The sequence below is a fragment of the Salvelinus alpinus genome, chromosome 32 (assembly GCF_045679555.1).
Source record: "Salvelinus alpinus chromosome 32, SLU_Salpinus.1, whole genome shotgun sequence".
In the NCBI taxonomy this organism is placed as follows: Eukaryota; Metazoa; Chordata; class Actinopteri; order Salmoniformes; family Salmonidae; genus Salvelinus; species Salvelinus alpinus.
Genome location: NC_092117.1, coordinates 26608457 through 26629803, shown reverse-complemented (window position 1 = coordinate 26629803; position 21347 = coordinate 26608457). Strand labels below are relative to the sequence as shown.

The 21347-nt window shown below is 43.9% G+C and overlaps 1 protein-coding gene across 1 annotated transcript in view; it reads right to left on the bottom strand.

Annotated features, from left to right (window-relative positions):
• Positions 1 to 697: 697 nt before the first annotated feature.
• Positions 698 to 21347, bottom strand: part of LOC139562560 (zinc finger CCHC domain-containing protein 24-like) — a 76442-nt gene continuing 55792 nt past the window's right edge. Inside the window, exon 3 of the mRNA XM_071380329.1 lies at positions 698 to 7077. Coding sequence (XP_071236430.1) covers positions 6964 to 7077 — 114 coding nt within the window. The 3' untranslated portion in view covers positions 698 to 6963. The remainder of the gene's footprint in view (positions 7078 to 21347) is intronic.

Here is a 21347-nt window from a genome sequence, read left to right as displayed (position 1 = left end):
AATTATATTTCAGAATGTGGGGGGGACATGTCCCTCCCGTCTCCAGTGGTCTTTCTGGTCTTTCCAAGACTAAGTTAGTCTGAACTAGAATAGGACCTCCGCGACCGCTCAGAGTGACACCAGCTCTCTGAGGCATCTTCCTCCTTCCTCCATTACACAACCAGCGACCCTCCGCAGTGCAGACCTGGGTTCAAATATAATTTGAAATCATTTAAAATACTTTATCTGTGCTTTATTGAGCTTGCCTGGTTTAATGGACCAATCATTCACATCACAATCAATCCGCTCCGCTCAGTCTTATGTCAGGGAGAAAAACCTGCAGATGTACTTTAAATACTGAAGGAAATGTACCGTACATTTAGGCCACGTCCAGAAATAACTGGTGTGATGTGTGTGATCTCATTTCTCTTCGCTGTAACATATAGACAATAAAGCTTTATTGTTTTGTATTGTAGCCCCTAATCCTAATCCCTGTGTAGATCTGAGAGGATTGGATAGGTGTATTTAAGCAATATGGTGAAATTCTATATGAGAGGATTGGATAGGTGTATTTAAGCAATATGGTGAAATTCTATCTAGCTCATCAGTGGGTAAGGCACAGTATACAATTGTGTGTAGGTGTTCCAGTTGGTTGATCCCCTACCTAGGAAGGAATAGTAAACATTTACCAACGCACCGAAATAACACAATCCAGATATTTCCAATTCAACATTTATTTTATTCATCACAACACCTAATAGTACTAAAGCACTAAAGTCGTTTTTTGTTTTCCTAACTAACAAATAAGGCACATTTTGGAATGCCGTTTCATGGACGTGATGCAACAGAAGTGTTCTTTTCTGTTTCCACAACAACCTCCCAGTCATCATCCTCCCAGTCATCATCCTCCCAGTCATCATCCTCCCAGTCATCATCCTCCCAGTCATCATCCAACTCACTCACACCAATTCGACAATAGCATTACAATCTCAAAATGTTACAGACATCAAAGAACATAAACATCAACGTCTAATTGACCACGTAAGTGTTAAAACAGCACATTCAGTCAGTATGTATTAATTGGTACACACTATCGGTCAATTATACATTTTTATGACTAGTAACAATCAATTAGAAGTTGTTGAGAATGCTAAGCGTCCCAAATGGAACCCTATTTCCTCCATAATGTGCTGCTTTTGATCAGAGCCCTCTATGGGCCCTGGTCGAAAGTAGTGCACTATAAAGGGAATAGGGTGCCATTTTGCACACGTCCGATGTAGCCCACTACATTACTGTGCTAAAATTAAATACATTGCACAAAGATACTTATTTTTCCATTTAAAAGCAAAACACATGCACATGCAAATTCTACAATAGTGTTTTGTCTCACACACTTGCTTAACAGAAGTAAATTACACTCTCTGTACTAAACTATGAATAAAAACATAACATTTCAGAGAAGTGCCTTGTAGCTGCTTTGAGCAAACTACAACTCACAGTTGAATGTGCAGTGGAGAGTATCAGTCACTAAGATATAACAAAAAGATCTATTCTGCATGTTAACAGTATTATTGCGCAACCTAGTAAGATCTTAATCAATTATATAGAACTTGAATAACAAAACATTGGTAATTATGTCTGCCATTTCCTTAATAAGGTAATACTCGTAATAAAACATGAATGCATGCTACTCAAAGGACACAAATGGCAACTCATAGGCATATTAGTTAAAGCACTTGGGTATCATTCTGGGTTATTTAATACTGATGATAACATTTCTAAACTCAAAACAAAACACATAAAAAACAAAATGGCTTATCATTGAGTGAAGGGTATTAATAATTATGTACCAACTTTTTTTAATAGTAATCTATGTAGACATCAATATTTCCTTCTTAGTATAACTTTGTTGCGTATTTTATACAAAAAAGTGTTGTAAAAACTCTTCCCATAAATATTTCTGTAGGATAAACCCCTCAGATCATTGTAAAACATCAATGAAAAACTCAAAGCTTTATTTGTCTCAAAGCTTTATATAGGCCCTTTTTCACATAGAAAGCTTCAAAGCTGCATAACATTTCAGATCTAAGATCCTTTAAGATGATGGCCATCTAATATATACATATAACAGTCATTTGCTAAATATATTTTTCTGGGAAAAATAACTCTTGGGTTGTTTTCTTTAGCAAATTGCTTAGAAAATGTAACATCTATAAAGTTTATTCCAAAATACACATCTTTCATAGAAAATAACAAATCCATATGTAAATTCAGGACAAAAAACACACCTGAAAAAGTATTTGTATACTGTATGTTTAAAATGCATAACACAATGTATTAACTGCTTCCATTAGCTCGTATTATATGCCATCTCAAACACATGGCTTCTTCTTCATAAACTTGTCTGGTCGGAATCAGACTATCCTCCAAAAATATCTCAGCTGATTTTTCCTTATATTCTTCAAGATATTTCTTATATTCTTAAGGATATTCTTATCATTGTATTCCTTAAAAGTCAGAGCACTCATAAGCCTACTGTGTATCAATTTTGATCAGTATTAGCACTTTTGGTTTAGTTGGCTAATACCCAAGCTAATGGAAACGGCTAATGGAAACATATAGTGATACACTGCTGTTGTGAGGCAAATAAAGCCTAGACCAGAATATATGGTCATGTTTGGATAGCAGCAGTGTTCTGCTCAGTTGTAGTGAAAATATAGAATTGATCCCAACGTTATGTGGGGAGAAAATAATAATCTACTATGACCTGTAATCAATGAATGAAACCCCTGTGTATCAATACACAATTCACATCAAATATGGTCGACTATTCTTTCCTTCCAAGCCCCTTTTTGTTCAGATGATAATAATAAAATATCCATAGGATGGCTATGCTACATCTCCCAACCACTATATATACACCTCTACCTACATGTACATATTACCTCAACTAACCGGTGCCCCCGCACATTGACTCTGTACTGGTACCCCCTGTATATAGTCTCGCTATTGTTATTTTACTGCTGCTCTTAATTAATTGTTACTTTTATTTCTTATTCTTATTAGTATTTTTTAACTGCATTGTTGGTTAGGGGCTTGTAAGTAAGCATTTCACTGTAAGGTGAACGCCTGTTGTATTCAGCGCATGTGACTAATTACATTTGATTTGATTTCTAGCCTAATATTTAATGAGTAGGCTACTATCCTGTAACCTGATTCCAGATGTGATTGTGCTGTGACAATGACTATAGGGGTTGGCAAGAAAGCACCAACAAATCTGGAACCAGGCTTCACCTCCCCACATACATGTAACTAACACCAACTGAGTGTGATGGTCCAAGTTGTAACAAATTATGCTTAATGCATTGTTCTGTATCCACACATTGAATGAAAGATTACAGACCAAGCTCATACTTGTGTGTGTTGAATCAATCAATAAGTCATAAACAGACTATCTCAAAAAGCGAAAGGCTGGGATTCAATCCGATCGCGGGTTATAGGCATTGCAGCTTTTAAAGGCAATGTTCCCTCGTTCGCGGAGATCCCATTCACAATAAACGCTGCATATGTCGACTCAATCGGAAATGGCCTTTAAAAGCCACAAACCATATCGTATTGAATCCCGGCCAAAGTTAAAAGAACGAGGATGAGGTCTACAGCTTTTAGTGCAAACCTCATTCACATTAGTGTACTGACTACAAAATAACATTGTTGTTGATTCCATGACAACAGACTAACTACAGTGTGTGTGATTTTTGCCAGATGCTTTAGTTACTGCGTCCAAACTCAACAAAATGGTGTTGAGGAAAACATTAGCCAGTTGTCATTGCTAATGGGGTAATAGTATTGTTTTCCCATATGTATTCACATCTTGAACCAGCATCAGACTTGGCAAAACACTACCTAACAGTTACTTCTAGCCATGAGTTAATTACAGCTCCAAACTAAGTTCAATTCTCCTCTTTATTCATTTTCCGTCCAATTTTTCGAAATAATTATTCTCTTTTTACAAGGCACTAGTACTTTTCGGATAATAGAAAATTTACAACTATGAATTCAACCTTTATAGAGCCATTAAACACATTCTAAATATTGGAGAAGCCAATGTGTTTGATTTGAAAAATACACCTCCGCTTTGAAAAGTGGTAGCAAACTTCTCTTCAACTATACTCACAAAAGAACATGTTCCAAAAGTGTCAATAGCCTTCATTGCTAAGATACAACTATACCCACTGTTACACAATGTTGGATCAAAAATATTCTTCACTCTAGGTCCTCCAACTATAAAGTTGAAAGTATAGACCTATATCTTTGTAAACAGAGGTAATGGTTAGTTACGTCTCTTCTATTAAAGACACGATTTAACGTTTAAATCATGATAGGATGTGGAATCAAACACACAGAAACATAAACTTAATCCATCACCACACTTACAAAACGTCCTCTGATAAAATACAAACGTCCATTTTGTTACAGGACAACATATCCACTTCTCCACTTCTTTCTCCTTTACCAACCATTATAGCAATCTTACCTCCATCCCCCATCTCTCTTTCTCCAGACATAATTTACTGCTGTCACTTGTTTGACACATTATGAAGGGGTTAAACCCCTTGGAAACAGAAATTAGTAAGATTCACTGTTATATTTCTAGGTCAAACTGTCTTAAAGTAGCGTTACAAGATTGCAACAGCTCTATTGGTCAGCTGTGTGTCCTACAAAAGATTGCAAAAATTTGCAATTGCAATAGGGATATTAAAAAACCACTTTGAAATGTATAATGATCACTTATCTATATACCATTTGAAATACCAGTTGTAATCAACTATGTCAATCTCCTGGCATCCTACACCAAATAGATGAGTTGTAAATGCTGGCCAGACATAACACTGCTGAAGTGGAGTCCTGAATAAGACTATTGGTTGCATACATACAGTGCAGGACGGGATTACTTTTCAAGAAACTCATTACAAAAATAAAATGATTGTTTGGAAGTAAACTGTCAAATTAGGTAGGGAAAAAAGACTACAGCATTGCCGATAGATTGAACCTAATACTTAAGAGTCTAAATATGAAGGGGATATTGGCTAAGAGAAACTAGATATCCAGCCTTTATCATCACAGAAACTGCTGTTATTGCATAGTTGACTTTTGACAGGCAAATGTTAAAATCTTGTCAATTCGATGAATACCTAAACCCTACTTTCATTGCCGATGTAAATGCACAGCTTGTTTAATACGAAACATCAACGTTATTATCACTGTACTACACCTAAACGAAGAACGACTCTATCTCAACCTACAGTCGTTTCTAAAGACAAGTGGAAGCAGTTACACAATAATACTTTGATATACAAACATACACAAATACATATAGTGTACACACACACACACACACACACACACACACACACACACACACACACACACACACACACACACACACACACACACACACACACACACACACACACACACACACACACACACACACACACACACACACACACACACACACACACACACACACACACACACACACACACACACACACACACACACACACACACACACACACATATATATGTCCCAGTTTAAATCAATAAAAAATTGCACAACAGACAAACGGACGACAAATAATAAATACGCCACAAGTAACATGTAAGCCAGGGATGTTTGGTACGGTATCCCTCAGTTAATCAATCAATAATCAATTCATAATTAATTCACAGTTATTCATGTATAAGTTGACCTTTGACCCAGACATTGCCCCCGACATTGACCCCTTGATCCCGCCTCGAGCCCATGACGATAATTACTTTAGCATCACTAGAAGGCCTGTCTCTGTCTGTTTTAATGCTCCCCACACACTTCACTTGACAGGGAAAATTAAGGCAGAACTCTTCTGTAAACACAAAACCAACAGACTTCCAAAGTGAGGGAATAAAACCCCAAGGGGTGGGCAATACTGTCAGTGACAACAATATCATATTATACACACATTGGATGTCGGTTACATGGTTTTTAGGCTAGGGTACACAAGGCCACAAGGCCCTGTCAGGGCTGAGGTTTATCCTTGCACAGTTCTTTGATCAGTTTCTCCCATGCCCTTGCCATTAGGAAAAGGACAGGAATTGAGCTTAGTGACAAACCTCTGCAAAATAAGGTTTACCAGCTAATTCAGAGACGGGAGGTGATGGGGGAGGGAGAGGGGAGAGAGAGGTGATGGGGAGAGAGAGGTGATGGGGAGAGAGAGGGGAGGGAGAAGTGATGGGGAGGGAGAGGTGATGGGGAGGGAGAAGTGATGGGGAGAGAGGAGAGGGAGAGGTGATGGGGAGGGAGAGGTAATGGGGAGGGAGGGGAGGGAGAGGTGATGGGGAGAGAGAAGGGAGGGAGAGGTGATGGGGAGAGAGAAGGGAGGGAGAGGTGATGGGGGAGAGGGGAGGTAGAGGTGATGAGGGGGAAGGTAGAGGTGATGAGGGGGAAGGTAGAGGTGATGAGGGGAGGGAGAGGTGATGGGGGAGGGGGAGGTGATAGGGGAGGTAGAGGTGATGGTGGAGAGGAGAGGGAGAGGTGATGGGGAGAGGGGAGGTAGAGGTGATGGAGGGGAGAGGGGAGGGAAAGGTGATGGGGAGAGGGGAGGCAGAGGTTATGGGGAGAGGGGAGGGAGAGGTGATGGAGGGAGTGGTGATGGGGAGAGGGGAGGTAGAGATGATAGGGGAGAGGGGAGGGAGAGGTGATGGGGGAGAGGGGAGGTGATGTGGAGAGGGGGGAGAGGGTGGGAAAGGATGAGAAGGAGGGGAGGCAAGGGAGGCAGTATTGGTGAGGACAGTGAGGTTCCGCTCTTTCCCAGGAGGGGGAAGAGGCAAATGGGAAGGCAGTACAGGAGGGTTGCTAGGTTTCTCTCTGACGGAGGAGGAGGAGAGGGTCACGAAATGGTTCCTCTCTTTTTGAGGAAATTAGAGGGTTCAGGTTAGTAAGGTATTATTGCACTCTTCGGCAGTAGTAGCCCAGGACTTTGCATTTCTCACACAGGTGCTGAGGGTGCTCCTTACTCTGGTCTGAGACGTCCAGGCCATCAGGCTTCTCCAACGGACGCTAAGGGAGGGAGGAGGGATAGAAGGATGAGAGGGAAGTAGGAATATGGAGAGGGAAAGAGGAAGGGGGAGAGAGGGTAGAGAAAGAGGGATGAGAGAGAGGGAGGGAGGTAGAGAAAGAGAGGTGAGAGAGTCATCGCATACAAGTATACACACTATAGAAACAGTTTGTTATACTAAAGTGTTTGCTATGGTGCTAACATGGCAGGGGAACAGAGTTAACCTCTGTTCTAAATTGGGTGCTAACCACACACTGACAATTCAACACACACATACCAAGCCTTCTATTTGCCAGCAGATTGTTTGGGTACTACTCAAACCAGCTCTGTTGTATCCCACATTCTCAGTGATTTGGCCACAATAACTAACCCTGAATGTTTTCAGACCTGGAGTCAGTGTACTTTGTGTTACTGGTTTCAGAGCTGTGGCAAACAACCTTAACACATCTCTCTCTCTCTCTCTCTCTCTCTCTCTCTCTCTCTCTCTCTCTCTCTCTCTCTCTCTCTCTCTCTCTCTCTCTCTCTCTCTCTCTCTCTCTCTCTCTCTCTCTCTCTCTCTCTCTCTCTCTCTCTCTCTCTCTCTCTCTCTCTCTCTCTCTCTCTCTCTCTCTCTCTCTCTCTCTCTCTCTCTCTCTCTCTCTCTCTCTCTCTCTCTCTCTCTCTCACTCACTCACTCACTCACTCACTCACTCACTCACTCACTCACTCAATATAATTACAGAGGCTGTGTCCAAAACGGTACCCTGTTCCTTATGTAGTGCACTACTTTTGATCAGAGCTTTATGGACGCCACTTGGGACATAGACTCTCTCTCTAACACGGCACACAGTATAATTACAGAAAGAGGTCCAAGGCACATGTTTGCTGATATAAACCTGCATGAAAATACCAGCTACACCACTGAGAATAATCGCTTTCTTGGAAAGGCTATGGAGGACAACAGAGGGTATCGTTCAGCGCCAACGGTTTGTTGGATGTCAATCACATACATTACTCTGCAATCATTTACTTTCCCACCCATTGTTCTTACAGAGTTTATTTTATAATACTGTTATTGTTTCCAGACAGATGGTCTCAGACTTATTCTGTAACTTGTCAAAACCAGAGCTCGTATTCATAAAGCATCTCTGATCTAAAGTCAGTTTTGCCTTTTAGATCACAATCATTAAGATTATATGGACAGAGCGGACCTGATCCTAGATCAGCATTCCTACTCTGAGACGCTTTATAAATATGGGGCCAGGTTGCCAAGGACCAGCGCAAGGAGACAATGCAGCCAACCTTCACCTTGACTGTCTGCCACTAGTTTAAAAACTAACTGATAACAACATGAAATACATATCAAACATACCCACAATGTGAGGTTTGGCTTCCAAAATATGATATACAGTACTTGATGACTAAAAGTATATGTTTCATAGGAGAAAGGATCTGGTATTTAAACATCTTGGGTTTTAGACTGAAGGACTGAATCTGTCCGGTTGAACTGTATATTTATTTAATGGATAAACATGTTTTTCATTCCAGAGACAGATTCTGTCCGGCCATAGATATCCTGTCTTAAAGTCTTGAAATGTGAAAACTATAGAAGCAAATCTAGAAGACTATAGAGCAAATTTAGGATCTAGAAGACTATAGAGCAGATAGAGGTTATAGAAGACTATAGAGCAGATAGAGGTTCTAGAAGACTATAGAACACAGAGGAACTAGAATACTATAGAACAGATAGAGGTTCTAAAAGACTATAGAGCAAATAGGGGATCTAGAAGACTAGAATACTATTGAGTAGATAGAGGAGCTAGACGACTATAGAGTAGATTGAGGAGCTAGACGACTATAGAACAGATAGAGGATCCAGAAAACTATAGAATATAGAACAGATAGAGGATCTAGAAGAATATAGAACAGATATAAGTTCTAAAAGACTATAGAGCAGATAGGGGATCTAGAAGACTAGAATACTATAGAGTAGATAGAGGATCTGGACGACTATAGAACAGATAGAGGTTCTAGAAGACTATAGAGCAGATAGAGGTTCTAGAAGACTATAGAAGACTATAGAACAGATAGAGGATCTAGAAGACTTTAGAACAGATGGAGGTTCTAGAAGAATATAGAAGACTATAGAACAGATAGAGGATCTAGACTATAGAGCAGATAGAGGATCTAGAATATAGAGTAGACAGATCTAGAAGATTATAGAGATGATAGAGGATCTAGAAGACTATAGAGCAGATATAGGATCTAGAAGGCTATAGAAGACTATGGAACAGATAGAGGATCTAGAAGACTATGGAACAGATAGAGGATCTAGAAGACTATAGAGCAGATAGAGGATCTAGAAGACTATAGAAGAATATAGAACAGATAGAGTATCCAGAAGACTATAGAACAGATAGAGGATCTAGAAGACTTTAGAACAGATAGAGGATCTAGAAGACTATAGAAGACTATAGAACAGATAGAGTATCCAGAAGACTATAGAACAGATAGAGGATCTAGAAGACTTTAGAACAGATAGAGGATCTAGAAGACTATAGAACAGATAGATGATCTGGAAGACTATAGAACAGATACAAGTTCTAAAAGACTATAGAGCAGATAGGGGATCTAGAAGTGTAGAATACTATAGAGTAGATAGAGGATCTAGACAACTATAGAACAGATAGAGATCTAGAAGACTATAGAACAGATAGAGGGTCTAGACTATAGAGCAGATAGAGGATCTAGACTATAGAGCAAATAGAGGATCTAGAAGACAATAGAGCAGATAGAGGATCTAGAAGACTATAGAGCAGATAGAGGATCTAGAAGACTATAGAAGATGACAGAGCAGATAGAGGATCTAGAAGACTATAGACGACTATGGAACAGATAGAGGATCTAGAAGACTATAGAACAGATAGAGGATCTAGAAGACTATAGAAGACTATAGAGCAGATATAGGTTCTAGAAGACTATAGAAGACTATAGAACAGCTAGAGGATCTAGAAGACTATAGAACAGATAGAGGTTCTAGAAGATTATAGAAGACTATAGAACAGATAGAGGATCTAGACTATAGAGCAGATAGAGGGTATAGAAGACTATATAACAGATAGAGGTTCTAGAAGACTATAGAGCAGATAAAGGATCTAGAATACTATAGACGATGATTGAGCAGATAGAGGATCTAGAAGACTATAGAACAGATGGAGGATCTAGAAGACTATAGAACAGATAGAGGATCTAGAAGACTATAGAGCAGATAGAGGATCTAGTAGACTACAGAAAACTATAGAACAAATAGGGGATCTAGAAGACTATAGAGCAGATAGAGGTTCCAGAAGACTAAAGAAGACTATAGAACATATAGAGGGTCTAGAAGAATATAGAACAGATAGAAGTTCTAAAAGATTATAGAGCAGATAGGGGATCTAGAAGACTAGAATACTATAGAGTAGACAGAGGATCTAGACGACTATAGAACAGATAGAGGTTCTAGAAGACTATAGAGCAGATAGAGGTTATAGAAGACTATAGAAGACTATAGAAGACTATAGAAGACTATAGAACATATAGAGGCTATAGAAGACTGTAGAAGACTATAAAACAGAGGCTATAGAAGATTATAGAGCAGATAGAGGTTATAGAAGACTATAGAACAGATTGAGGTTATAGAAGACTATAGCAGACTGTAGAAGACTATAAAACAGATAGAGGTTATAGAAGACTGTAGAAGACTGTAGAAGACTATACAACAGATAGAGGCTATAGAAGACTATAGAAGACTACAGAGCAGATAGAGGTTATAGAAGACTATAGAACAGATAGAGGTTATAGAAGACTATAGAAGACTATAGAACAGATAGAGGTTATAGAAGACTATAGCAGACTGTAGAACAAATAGAGGTTATAGAAGACTATAGAAGACTATAGAACAAATAGAGGTTATAGAAGACTGTAGAAGACTATAAAACAGAGGCTATAGAAGATTATAGAGCAGATAGAGGTTATAGAAGACTATAGAACAGATTGAGGTTATAGAACACTATAGCAGACTGTAGAAGACTATAAAACAGATAGAGGTTATAGAAGACTGTAGAAGACTGTAGAAGACTATACAACAGATAGAGGCTATAGAAGACTATAGAAGACTACAGAGCAGATAGAGGTTATAGAAGACTATAGAACAGATAGAGGTTATAGAAGACTATAGCAGACTGTAGAACAAATAGAGGTTATAGAAGACTATAGAAGACTATAGAACAGATAGAGGTTATAGAAGACTATAGCAGACTGTAGAACAAATAGAGGTTATAGAAGACTATAGCAGACTGAAGAAGACTATAGAGCAGATAGAGGTTATAGAAGACTATAGAGGATATATGTAACTCATCTGTGATTGTTAATCTGATTGTTTCCCTCTGACTCGTGGGACTTTAATGGTCTGCCTGGCATTAATGTAGTACAGTATTTGATGCTATTGTGAAGGTCAGGACTCAGGTCAGGATATTTTTATTTACCTCAGCACCTAACAGAAACTGTTGAGGACATGAAGACTTGCAGTAAAGCAAATCTGGGAATCAGATACCAAAGTCGGAGAATAAGTAAAATATACAATGTTAAATTCATTTCCCTCAGTCCTTTCTGTTAGAGCGTGTGTGTGTGTGTGTGTGTGTGTGTGTGTGTGTGTGTGTGTGTGTGTGTGTGTGTGTGTGTGTGTGTGTGTGTGTGTGTGTGTGTGTTGTACAGTACGTGGGGGTTAGCTGTCCATTCTCAAACGCTGACATTGGGAAACATGTGAAGTGGGTGAGATTGCAAATGTGAGGAATTTGCCCGCAAGTGTGGTTCTTATTATTGCTGCACGTCCAAACCCAAAGCAACTGTAAGAGGTACGTAACTGGCTGCAGGGAAGTCAGGCGCAGGAGAACAGAAATGGGTAACAACCGGAGCAGTTTAAAACCTCTCTGGACCACCCATCCCGGATCCGGGATAACTGTCATCAGAAACGCTGACTAGTATAGCCTAGCCTAGTGCCACAGGGATATAATATAATATAATTTCATGAAATCACAAGTCCAATACAGCAAATAAAAGATAAACATCTTGTGAATCCTGCCAACATGTCCGATTTTTTAAATATTTTACAGCGAAAACACAACATATATTTATGTTAGCTCACCACCGTATCCCAAAAAACACCGCCATTTTTTCACAGCAAAGATAGCTTTCACAAAACCCACAAATAGAGATAAAATGAATCACTATCCTTTGAACAACTTCATCAGATGACAGTCATATGACATCATGTTATACAATACATTTATGTTTTGTTCGATTATGTGCATATTTATAGCCAGAAATCGTGGTTTTACATTGGCGCCATGTTCAGAAATGGCTCCAAAATAGCCAGAATAATTACAGAGAGCAACGTGAAATACAGAAATACTCATCATAAAACTTTGATGAAAAATACATGTTGTACATATAATTAAAGATAAACATCTTGTGAATCCAGCCAACATATCCGATTTTTAAAATGTTTTAGAGCGAAAACACAACATATATTTATGAAAGCTCACCACAATATCCAAAAACACACCGCCATTTTTTCACAGAAAAGATAGCTTTCACAAAACCCACAAATAGAGATAAAATTAATCACTAACCTTTGAACAACTTCATCAGATGACAGTCATATGACATCATGTTATACAATACATTTATGTTTTGTTCGATTATGTGCATATTTATAGCCAGAAATCGTGGTTTTACATTGGCACCATGTTCAGAAATGGCTCCAAAATAGCGAAAGTAATTACAGATAGCAACGTGAAATACAGAAATACTCATCATAAACTTTGATGAAAGATACATGTTTAACATATAATTAAAGATACACTGGTTCTTAATGCAACCGCTGTGTTAGACTAAAAAAATTACTTTAGTAAAAAGCACAGCATGCAATAATCTGAGACGGCTCACTCCGCCATGTTGGAGTTGGAGTCAACAGAAATACGAAATTACATCATAAATATTCCCTTACCTTTGATGATCTTTCATCAGAATGCAGTCCCAGGAATCCTAGTTCCACAATAAATTGTTGTTTTGTTTTATAATGTCCATTACTAGCATGTGTAGTACACGTGTCCAAACACTTGCGCAATTGAACGAAAACGTTGAACGAAAACTTCAAAAAGTGGTATTACAAGTCGAATAAACTGGTCAAACTCAGTTGAGAATCAATCTTCAAGATGTTTTTCTCATATATATCCAATAACGTCCCAAACGGAGCATTTCTTCATGTCTATCTAACGCAGTGCAGACAAAGACATCACATGCCCTCTGTGCGTGGCCAAGAACTGGCAATCTGCCTGACCTGTCACTCCAAAGGCTCTCATCCGGTCCCACATGAAGCTATATGGTTCATTCCACGTTCTACTGCCTGTTGACATCTAGTGGAAGGCGTATGAAGTGCATACAGATCCATAAATATAAGGCAATTGAATAGGCGATGCCTTTCACAGCGACCCATTTCAGAATTTTCACTTCCTGTTTAGAAGTTTGCCTGCCATATGAGTTCTGTTTTACTCACAGATATAATTCAAACAGTTTTAGAAACTTCAGAGTGTTTTCTATCCAATAGTAATAATAATATGCATATCATATGATCTAGGACAGAGTACGAGGCCGTTTAATTTGGGCACAAATTCATCCAAAAGTGAAAATGTCGCCCCCTATACCTAAGAAGGTAATGAGGCAACACAAACTGCACCCAGAACAACAAAATACGGGTTGAAATAACCCGTCGCAAACCAGTCTGAAGTGCACATACACTTTACAACAAACAATTCCACACACAGACATGGGGGGGAACAGAGGGTTATATGCACGTCAAGTAATGAGGGAATGTAAACCAGGTGTGCGGGAAAACAAGACAAAACAAATGGAAAAATGAAAGGTGGATCGCGATGGCTAGAAGACCGGTGACGTCCACCGCCGAACGCCGCCCGAACAAGGAGAGGAATCGACTTCGGCAGAAGTCGTGACAGTACCCCCCCCTTGACGCGCGGCTCCAACCAGCACGCAGACACCGGCCTCGGGGACGACCCGGGGGGCGAGGTGCAGGGCGATCCGGACGGAGACGGTGGAACTCACACAGCATTGAAGGGTCCAACAAGTCCTCCACCGGAACCCAGCATCTCTCCTCCGTACCGTACCCCTCCCACTCCACGAGGTACTGAAGGCCCCTTGCCCGACGCCACGAATCCAGTATGGAGCGAACGGCGTACGCCGGGGCCCCCTAGATGTCCAGAGGGGGAGGAGGAACCTCCCGCACCTCAGACTCCTGGAGCGGACCAGCCACCACCGGTCTGAGGAGAGACACATGGAACGAGGGGTTAATACGGTAATCGGGGGGGGGGGGGCTGTAACCTGTAACAAACCTCGTTCAGTCTCCTCAGGACTTTAAACAGCCCCACAAACCACGGACCCAGCTCCCGGCAGGGCAGGTGGAGGGGCAGATTTCGGGTCGAGAGCCAGACCCGGTCACCGCCTCACTCTGGTGACGGTCTGCGCTGGATTTCTGGCGCAGCACGGCGCACTGAAGGTGAACATGGGCGGCGTCCCATGTCTCCTCCGCGCGCCGGAACCAGTCGTCCACCGCAGGAGCCTCAGTCTGACTCTGATGCCAAGGAGCCAGAACCGGCTGATACCCCAGTACGCACTGAAAGGGGGTGAGGTTAGTGGAGGAGTGGCGAAGCGAGTTCTGGGCCATCTCTGTCCAGCCCACTCCCCCGGCCGGTCCTGGCAATAAGACCGCAGAAACCTACCCCATCCTGGTTAACTCTCTCCACCTACCCGTTACTCTCGGGGTGAAAACCTGAGGTAGGGCTGATCGAGACCCCCAGACGCTCCATGAACGCTCTTCAGACCCTCGACGTGGACTGGGGACCTCGGTCAGACACTATATCCTCAGGTACCCCGTAGTGCCGGAAGACGTGAGTGAACAAGGCCTCCGCAGTCTGTAGGGCCGTAGGGAGACCGGGCAGAGGAAGGAGACGGCAGGACTTGGAGAAACGGTCAACAACGACTAGGATCGTGGTGTTCCCCTGAGATGAGGGGAGATCTGTGAGAAAATCTATCGGCAGGTGAGACCATGGCCGTTGTGGAACGGGTAAGGGGTGTAATTTACCTCTGGGCAGGTGCCTAGGAGCCTTACACTGGGCGCACACCGAGCAGGAGGAAACATAAACCCTCACGTCCTTGGCCAAGGTGGACCACCAGTACTTCCCACTCAAACAGCGCACTGTCCGACAGATACCTGGATGACCAGAGGAGGGTGACGTGTGAGCCCAATAGATCAGCCGGTCACGGACAGCAGACGGAACGTACAGACGCCCAGCGGGACACTGGAGGGGAGCGGGCTCTGCACGTAACGCCTGCTCAATGTCCGCGTCCAGCTCCCACACTACCGGCGCCACCAGGCAGGAGGCCGGGAGTATGGGGGTGGAATCCATGGGCCGCTCCTCTGTGTCATACAGCCGGGACAGTGCGTCTGCCTTGACATTCTGGGAACCTGGTCTGTACGAAAGGGTGAAAACAAAACGTGTAAAAAACATGGCCCACCTTGCCTGGTGAGGATTCAGTCTCCTCGCTGCCCGGATGTACTCCAGATTGCGGTGGTCAGTCCAGATGAGAAAAGGGTGTTTAGCCCCCTCAAGCCAATGTCTCCACGCCTTCAAAGCCTTGACGACAGCCAACAGCTCCCGGTCCCCCTCGTCATAGTTTCACTCCACCGGGGCTGAGCTTCCTCGAGAAGAAGGCACAGGGGCGGCGCTTCGGAGGCGTACCCGAGCGCTGAGAGAGCACGGCTCCTATCCCAGCCTCGGACGCGTCCACCTCCACTGTGAACGCCAAAGAGGGATCCGGATAGGCCAGCACGGGAGCCGAGGTAAACAGGGCCCTTAGGTGAACAAAAGCCCTGTCCGCCTCAGCTGACCACTGCAAACGCACCGGCCCCCCTTCAGTAGTGAGGTAATGGGAGCCGCTACCTGACCAAAACTCCGGATAAACCTCCGGTAGTAATTGGCAAACCCTAGAAAACGCTGCACCTCCTTTACCGTGGTTGAACTCGGCCAATTATGCACGGCTGAAATGCGGTCACTCTCCATCTCCACCCCTGAGGTGGAAATGCGGTATCCTAGGAAGGAGACGGACTGCTGGAAGAACAGGCATTTCTCAGCCTTGACATACAGGTCATGCTCCAACAGTCGTCCAAGCACCCTGCGCACCAAGGACACATGCTCGGCGCGTGCAGCAGAGTATATCAGAATGTCATTGATATACACCACTATACCCTGCCCGTGCAGGTCCCTGAAAATCTTGTCCACAAAGGCTTGGAAGACTGACAGAGCATTCATCAACCCGTACGGCATGACGAGGTACTCATAATGCCCTGAGATGGTACAGAACGCTGTCTTCCACTCGTCTCCCTCCCAGATACGCACCAGGTTGTAAGCGCTCCTGAGATCTAGTTTTGTGAAGAAGCGCGCCCCGTGCATTGACTCAATCGCTGTGGCTATGAGAGGTAGCGGGTAACTGTACTTCACAGTGATCTGGTTAAGAGCTCGATAGTCAATACATGGGCGCAGACCCCTCTCCTTCTTCTTCACAACAAAGAAACTCGAGGAGGCGGATGAAGTAGAGGACCGAATGTACCCCTGACGCAGGGATTCGGAGACATATGTTTCCATAGCCGCCATCTCCGCCTGTGACAGGGGATACACATGACTTCTGGGAAGTGCGGCGTCTACCAGGAGATATATCGCACAACGATGGGGTGGTGAAGGCGAAGAGCCAAATCGGAATATTCGGGGGGAATGCGCACGGTGGAGACCTGGTCTGGACTTTCCACTGTAGTAGCCCCAATAGAAACCCCTAAACACCTCCCCAAACACTCTCGCGACCACCCCGTGAGAGCCCTCCGTTGCCATGAAACAGTTGGGTCATGACAGGCTAACCAGGGTAGGCCTAGCACCACGGGAAACGCAGGAGAGTCAATGAGGAAGCGACTGATTCTCTCCTTGTGACCCCCCTGCGTCACCATGCCCAGGGGAGCGGTGGCCTCCCTAATCAACCCTGACCTTAATGGTCGACTTTCTAAGGCGTGAACTGGGAAGGGCATAGCCACTGGAACAATGGGGATCCCTAAACTATGGGAGAAGGATCTGTCTATGAAATTCCCAGCCACGCCTGAATCGACGAGCGCCTTATGCTGGGAATGCAGGGAAAACTCAGGAAAAGTAACATACAAAAACAGGTGTGCAACAGAGGGCTCTGGGTGAGAATGGTGCCGGCTCACCTGGGGTGACGCCAGAGTGCCCTGCTCGCTGCCTCGACCCCCAGAGGAACCAACCCGGCACCGACCGGCAGTGTGACCTCTGCGGCCACAGATGGTGCACGTGAAGGAACCTCCTCTGGTCTCCCTGAGCGCAGCACCTCCCAACTCCATGGGCATCGGAGCGGTGGTGCTAGGGGATGGAACCGACAGATCCCGCTCTGGACGTCCGCAGGTAGCCAGCAGGTTATCCAGTCAAATGGACAGGTCCACCAGCTGGTCAAAGGTGAGGGTGGTGTCCCTGCAGGCCAACTCCCGACGGACGTCCTCGTGCAAACTGCAGCGATAGTGGTCGTTTAGGGCCCTGTCGTTCCATCCCACGCCGGCGGCCAGGGTCCGAAAGTCCATCGCGAACTCCTGAGCGCTCCTCTTCCCCTGCCTCAGATGGAGGAGACGTTCACCCGCCGCTCTACCCTCGCGCGGGTGGTCGAAGACCGCCCGGAAGCGGCGGGTGAAATCCTCGAAGTGGTCCAGCGCCACGTCTCCTTCCCCCCACACAGTGTTGGCCCACTCCAGGGCTTTCCCCGAGAGGCACGAGACGAGGGCGGACACCCTCTCACGGCTGCAGCAGGAAACCCTGGCAGCGTGCAGCCGTCCCATCATACTCCCGGGGAAGGGCGAGACGAATCCCACTGGGACCGGGTGCAGGGGGGGCGAGTAGTGGAGACCCCTGTTGTGCTGGTGGAGGCGCTGGTGGAACTCCCTGTCTCTCCCAGAGGTCCATGGCGGCGCCGAGATGGTGGAGCATCGCCGCATGCTCCCGGACGCGCTCCTCGACCCCTATAGCAGGGACACCTGCTCCTGCTGACTCCATATTCGGGTGTGGAATTCTGTAAGAGGTGTGTAACTGGCTGCAGGGAAGTCAGGCACAGGAGAGCAGAAATGGGTAAAAACCGGAGCAGTTTAATACGGCAAAACAAACTGCACCCAGAACAACAAAATACGGGTTGAAATAACCCGTCGCAAACCAGTCTGAAGTGCATATATACTTTGGAAACAAACAATTCCACACACAGACATGGGGGGAACAGAGGGTTATGTGCACGTCAAGTAATGAGGGAATGTGAACCAGGTGTGCGGGAAAACAAGACAAAACAAATGGAAAATGGAAGGTGGATCGGCGATGGCTAGAAGACCGGTGACGTCGACCGCCGAACGCCGCCCGAACAAGGAGAGGAACCGACATCGGCGGAAGCCGTGACAGCAACAAGCAACTGCTAACCCCTAAGCCACATATGTCAGAGTCAAGGCCCGCGGGCCACATCCGGCCCGCGAGAAGGTTTTTTACGGCCCCTGGGATGATCTTGATTTATTATTAGAACCGGCCCGCAGACCGCAGCAAGCCGGCAGCCCGCAGATCTTTTACACGCACCAATACTACATTTCCCACAATGCAACGGTGACGCACCGAGCAGTAGGCTGCTTCATTTCAATATTTATTGGCACAGCAGTCGTCAGCATCACAGTAAAATTAACTTTCAGATACCCATCAAAAATGGCAAAACGGAAGGTGGACACTGAGAACCGGGGGTTTCAAACAAGGTGGGAGTCGGAGTATATGTTCACGGAGGTAGCTGGAAAACCTGTGTGTCTTCTGTGTGGAGAAAGTGTGGCGGTACTGAAAGAGTATAATCTGAGACGACATTATGAAACGAAACACGCGGACAAAAACAAGAATATGGACATGGAACAAAGGCTACAAAAGGCAGAGGAATTAAAACGAGGCCTCAAATCTCGACAGGCTCTGTTCAAAAAAGCCAAATCACAAGGCCAGGCTGCTGTCAAGGCCAGTTTTATTTTGGCAGAAGAGATCGCTAAATCAGCCCGGCCATTTACGGAGGGGGATTTCATCAAAAACTGCATGATTAAAGTTTGTGACGAAGTTTGCCCAGAAAAAAGGCAACTCTTTTTAAATGTGAGTCTGAGCAGAAACACCATTGCCGAGAGAGTAGACCAGTTGTCCATCAATCTAAAAGAGCAGCTTGTGAAAAAGGGAAAAGATTTCATTGCATATTCCTTGGCTGTGGATGAGAGCACCGACATTTCTGACATTGCCCAGTTGTCAATTTTCATCCGCGGAGTGGACTCCAGCCTAAGCGTGACAGAGGAGTTTTTGGCTTTACGTCCTATGCATGGCACAACTACGGGGCATGATTTGTATGAAGAGGTGTCAAGATGTGTAAATGAGATGGAGCTGCCTTGGGAAAAACTCGTGGGTTTGACAACCGACGGAGCACCTGCGATGTGTGGACACAGGAGCGGACTGGTGGCGAAGATACGGGAAAAGATGCAAGAGGAAAACGCGACAGGTGAGCTGACAGCTTATCATTGTATCATACACCAGGAAGCGTTGTGCGGTAAAGCCTTGAAAATGGAGCATGTAATGAGCATCATCACGCGCACAGTTAACTTTATCAGAGCCAAAGGTTTGAATCACCGCCAGTTCAAGGCATTTCTGACGGAGTTAGAAACGGAGCATGGTGATTTGCCTTATCACACAGAGGTGCGATGGCTAAGCCAGGGAAAGGTGCTTCAAAGATGTTTCGAGCTTCATGAGGAGATTTGTCTGTTCTTGGACAGCAAAGGGAAAGACACAACACAACTCCGAGACGAAATGTTTCTGTGTGAAATGGCTTTTCTGTGTGACATTACGAGTCATCTGAATGCAATGAACTTGCAGCTGCAGGGTCGGGATCATGTCATCTCTGATATGTACAGTACAGTGAAGGCATTTAAAACCAAACTGACTCTGTGGGAGACGCAGATGCGGAAAGAAAATTTGAGCCACTTTCCCAGCTGCCAGACCATGAAAGAGAAGCTCTCTACCAGTGCGTTCCCGAGCGCACAGTTGGCTGATAAAATAGGTATGCTTGCCGCTGACTTTCGACGCCGATTTGCTGACTTTGAAGCACAAAAAAGCAGGTTGGAACTGCTCGGTAACCCATTTGCTGTTGACGTGGAAAGCTCACCACCAAACCTCCAAATGGAGTTGATTGACCTCCAATGCAATGATGCACTGAGGGCAAAATATGCGGCAGTGGGTGCTGCGGAGTTCGCCCGTTTCCTCCCCGACACAATGCCCCAGCTGCGCATCCAGGCTGCTCAAACGTTGTCTATGTTTGGCAGCACATACCTGTGTGAACAACTGTTTTCTTTGATGAACCTGAACAAAACATCACACAGAAGTCGACTTACTGCTGAACACCTCCACTCAATTCTGAGGATTTCCTCAGCTCAGAGCCTTACCCCGAACATTGATGAACTTGTGGAAAAGATGGGACACCACCAAGTATCACCCTCAACCTCAAACAAGTGAACATTACTGTGCAATCACATATTTAGAGTTTTTACTCAGTTCAAGTTTAAAAGTTAAAGTTTAATATTTGTTTTCACTGCATGTTACTTCTCCTTAAACAAAGTGTTGTTTTTGATTAATAGATTTTTGCACTTTATTTTATTGTATTTCAATCCAATTATATTTTAAAAATATTTCAGTTGAGTGGATGATAGAAAATTGCTATTATTGTTTTTTTCTTTGAAGTAAATTTAGCCCACTTTTGCTAAAATAGAAAATATAGGCTACTGATGGTGCCTTGAATACCGGTTTCTTTCATTTAATGTTCATGTTATGGGGATTTTTATATAAAGGAAATTTGTCTTTTGTGTCTGTTGAAAATTAAAGATTACTGACAGAGCCATAAGAAAATATTGCTTTATTTATCTGATCATATTGGAATATATTTGTTAGGTTTTCAGTAGGTTCAATTAGGTTCACTAGACTATATGCGTCATTTAAAAATTTTTCAATGAACATTCGAACAGTCCGGCCCTCGGCTTGTAGCTAAATTTTTTATTTGGCCCTCCGTCCATTTGACTTTGACACCCCTGCCC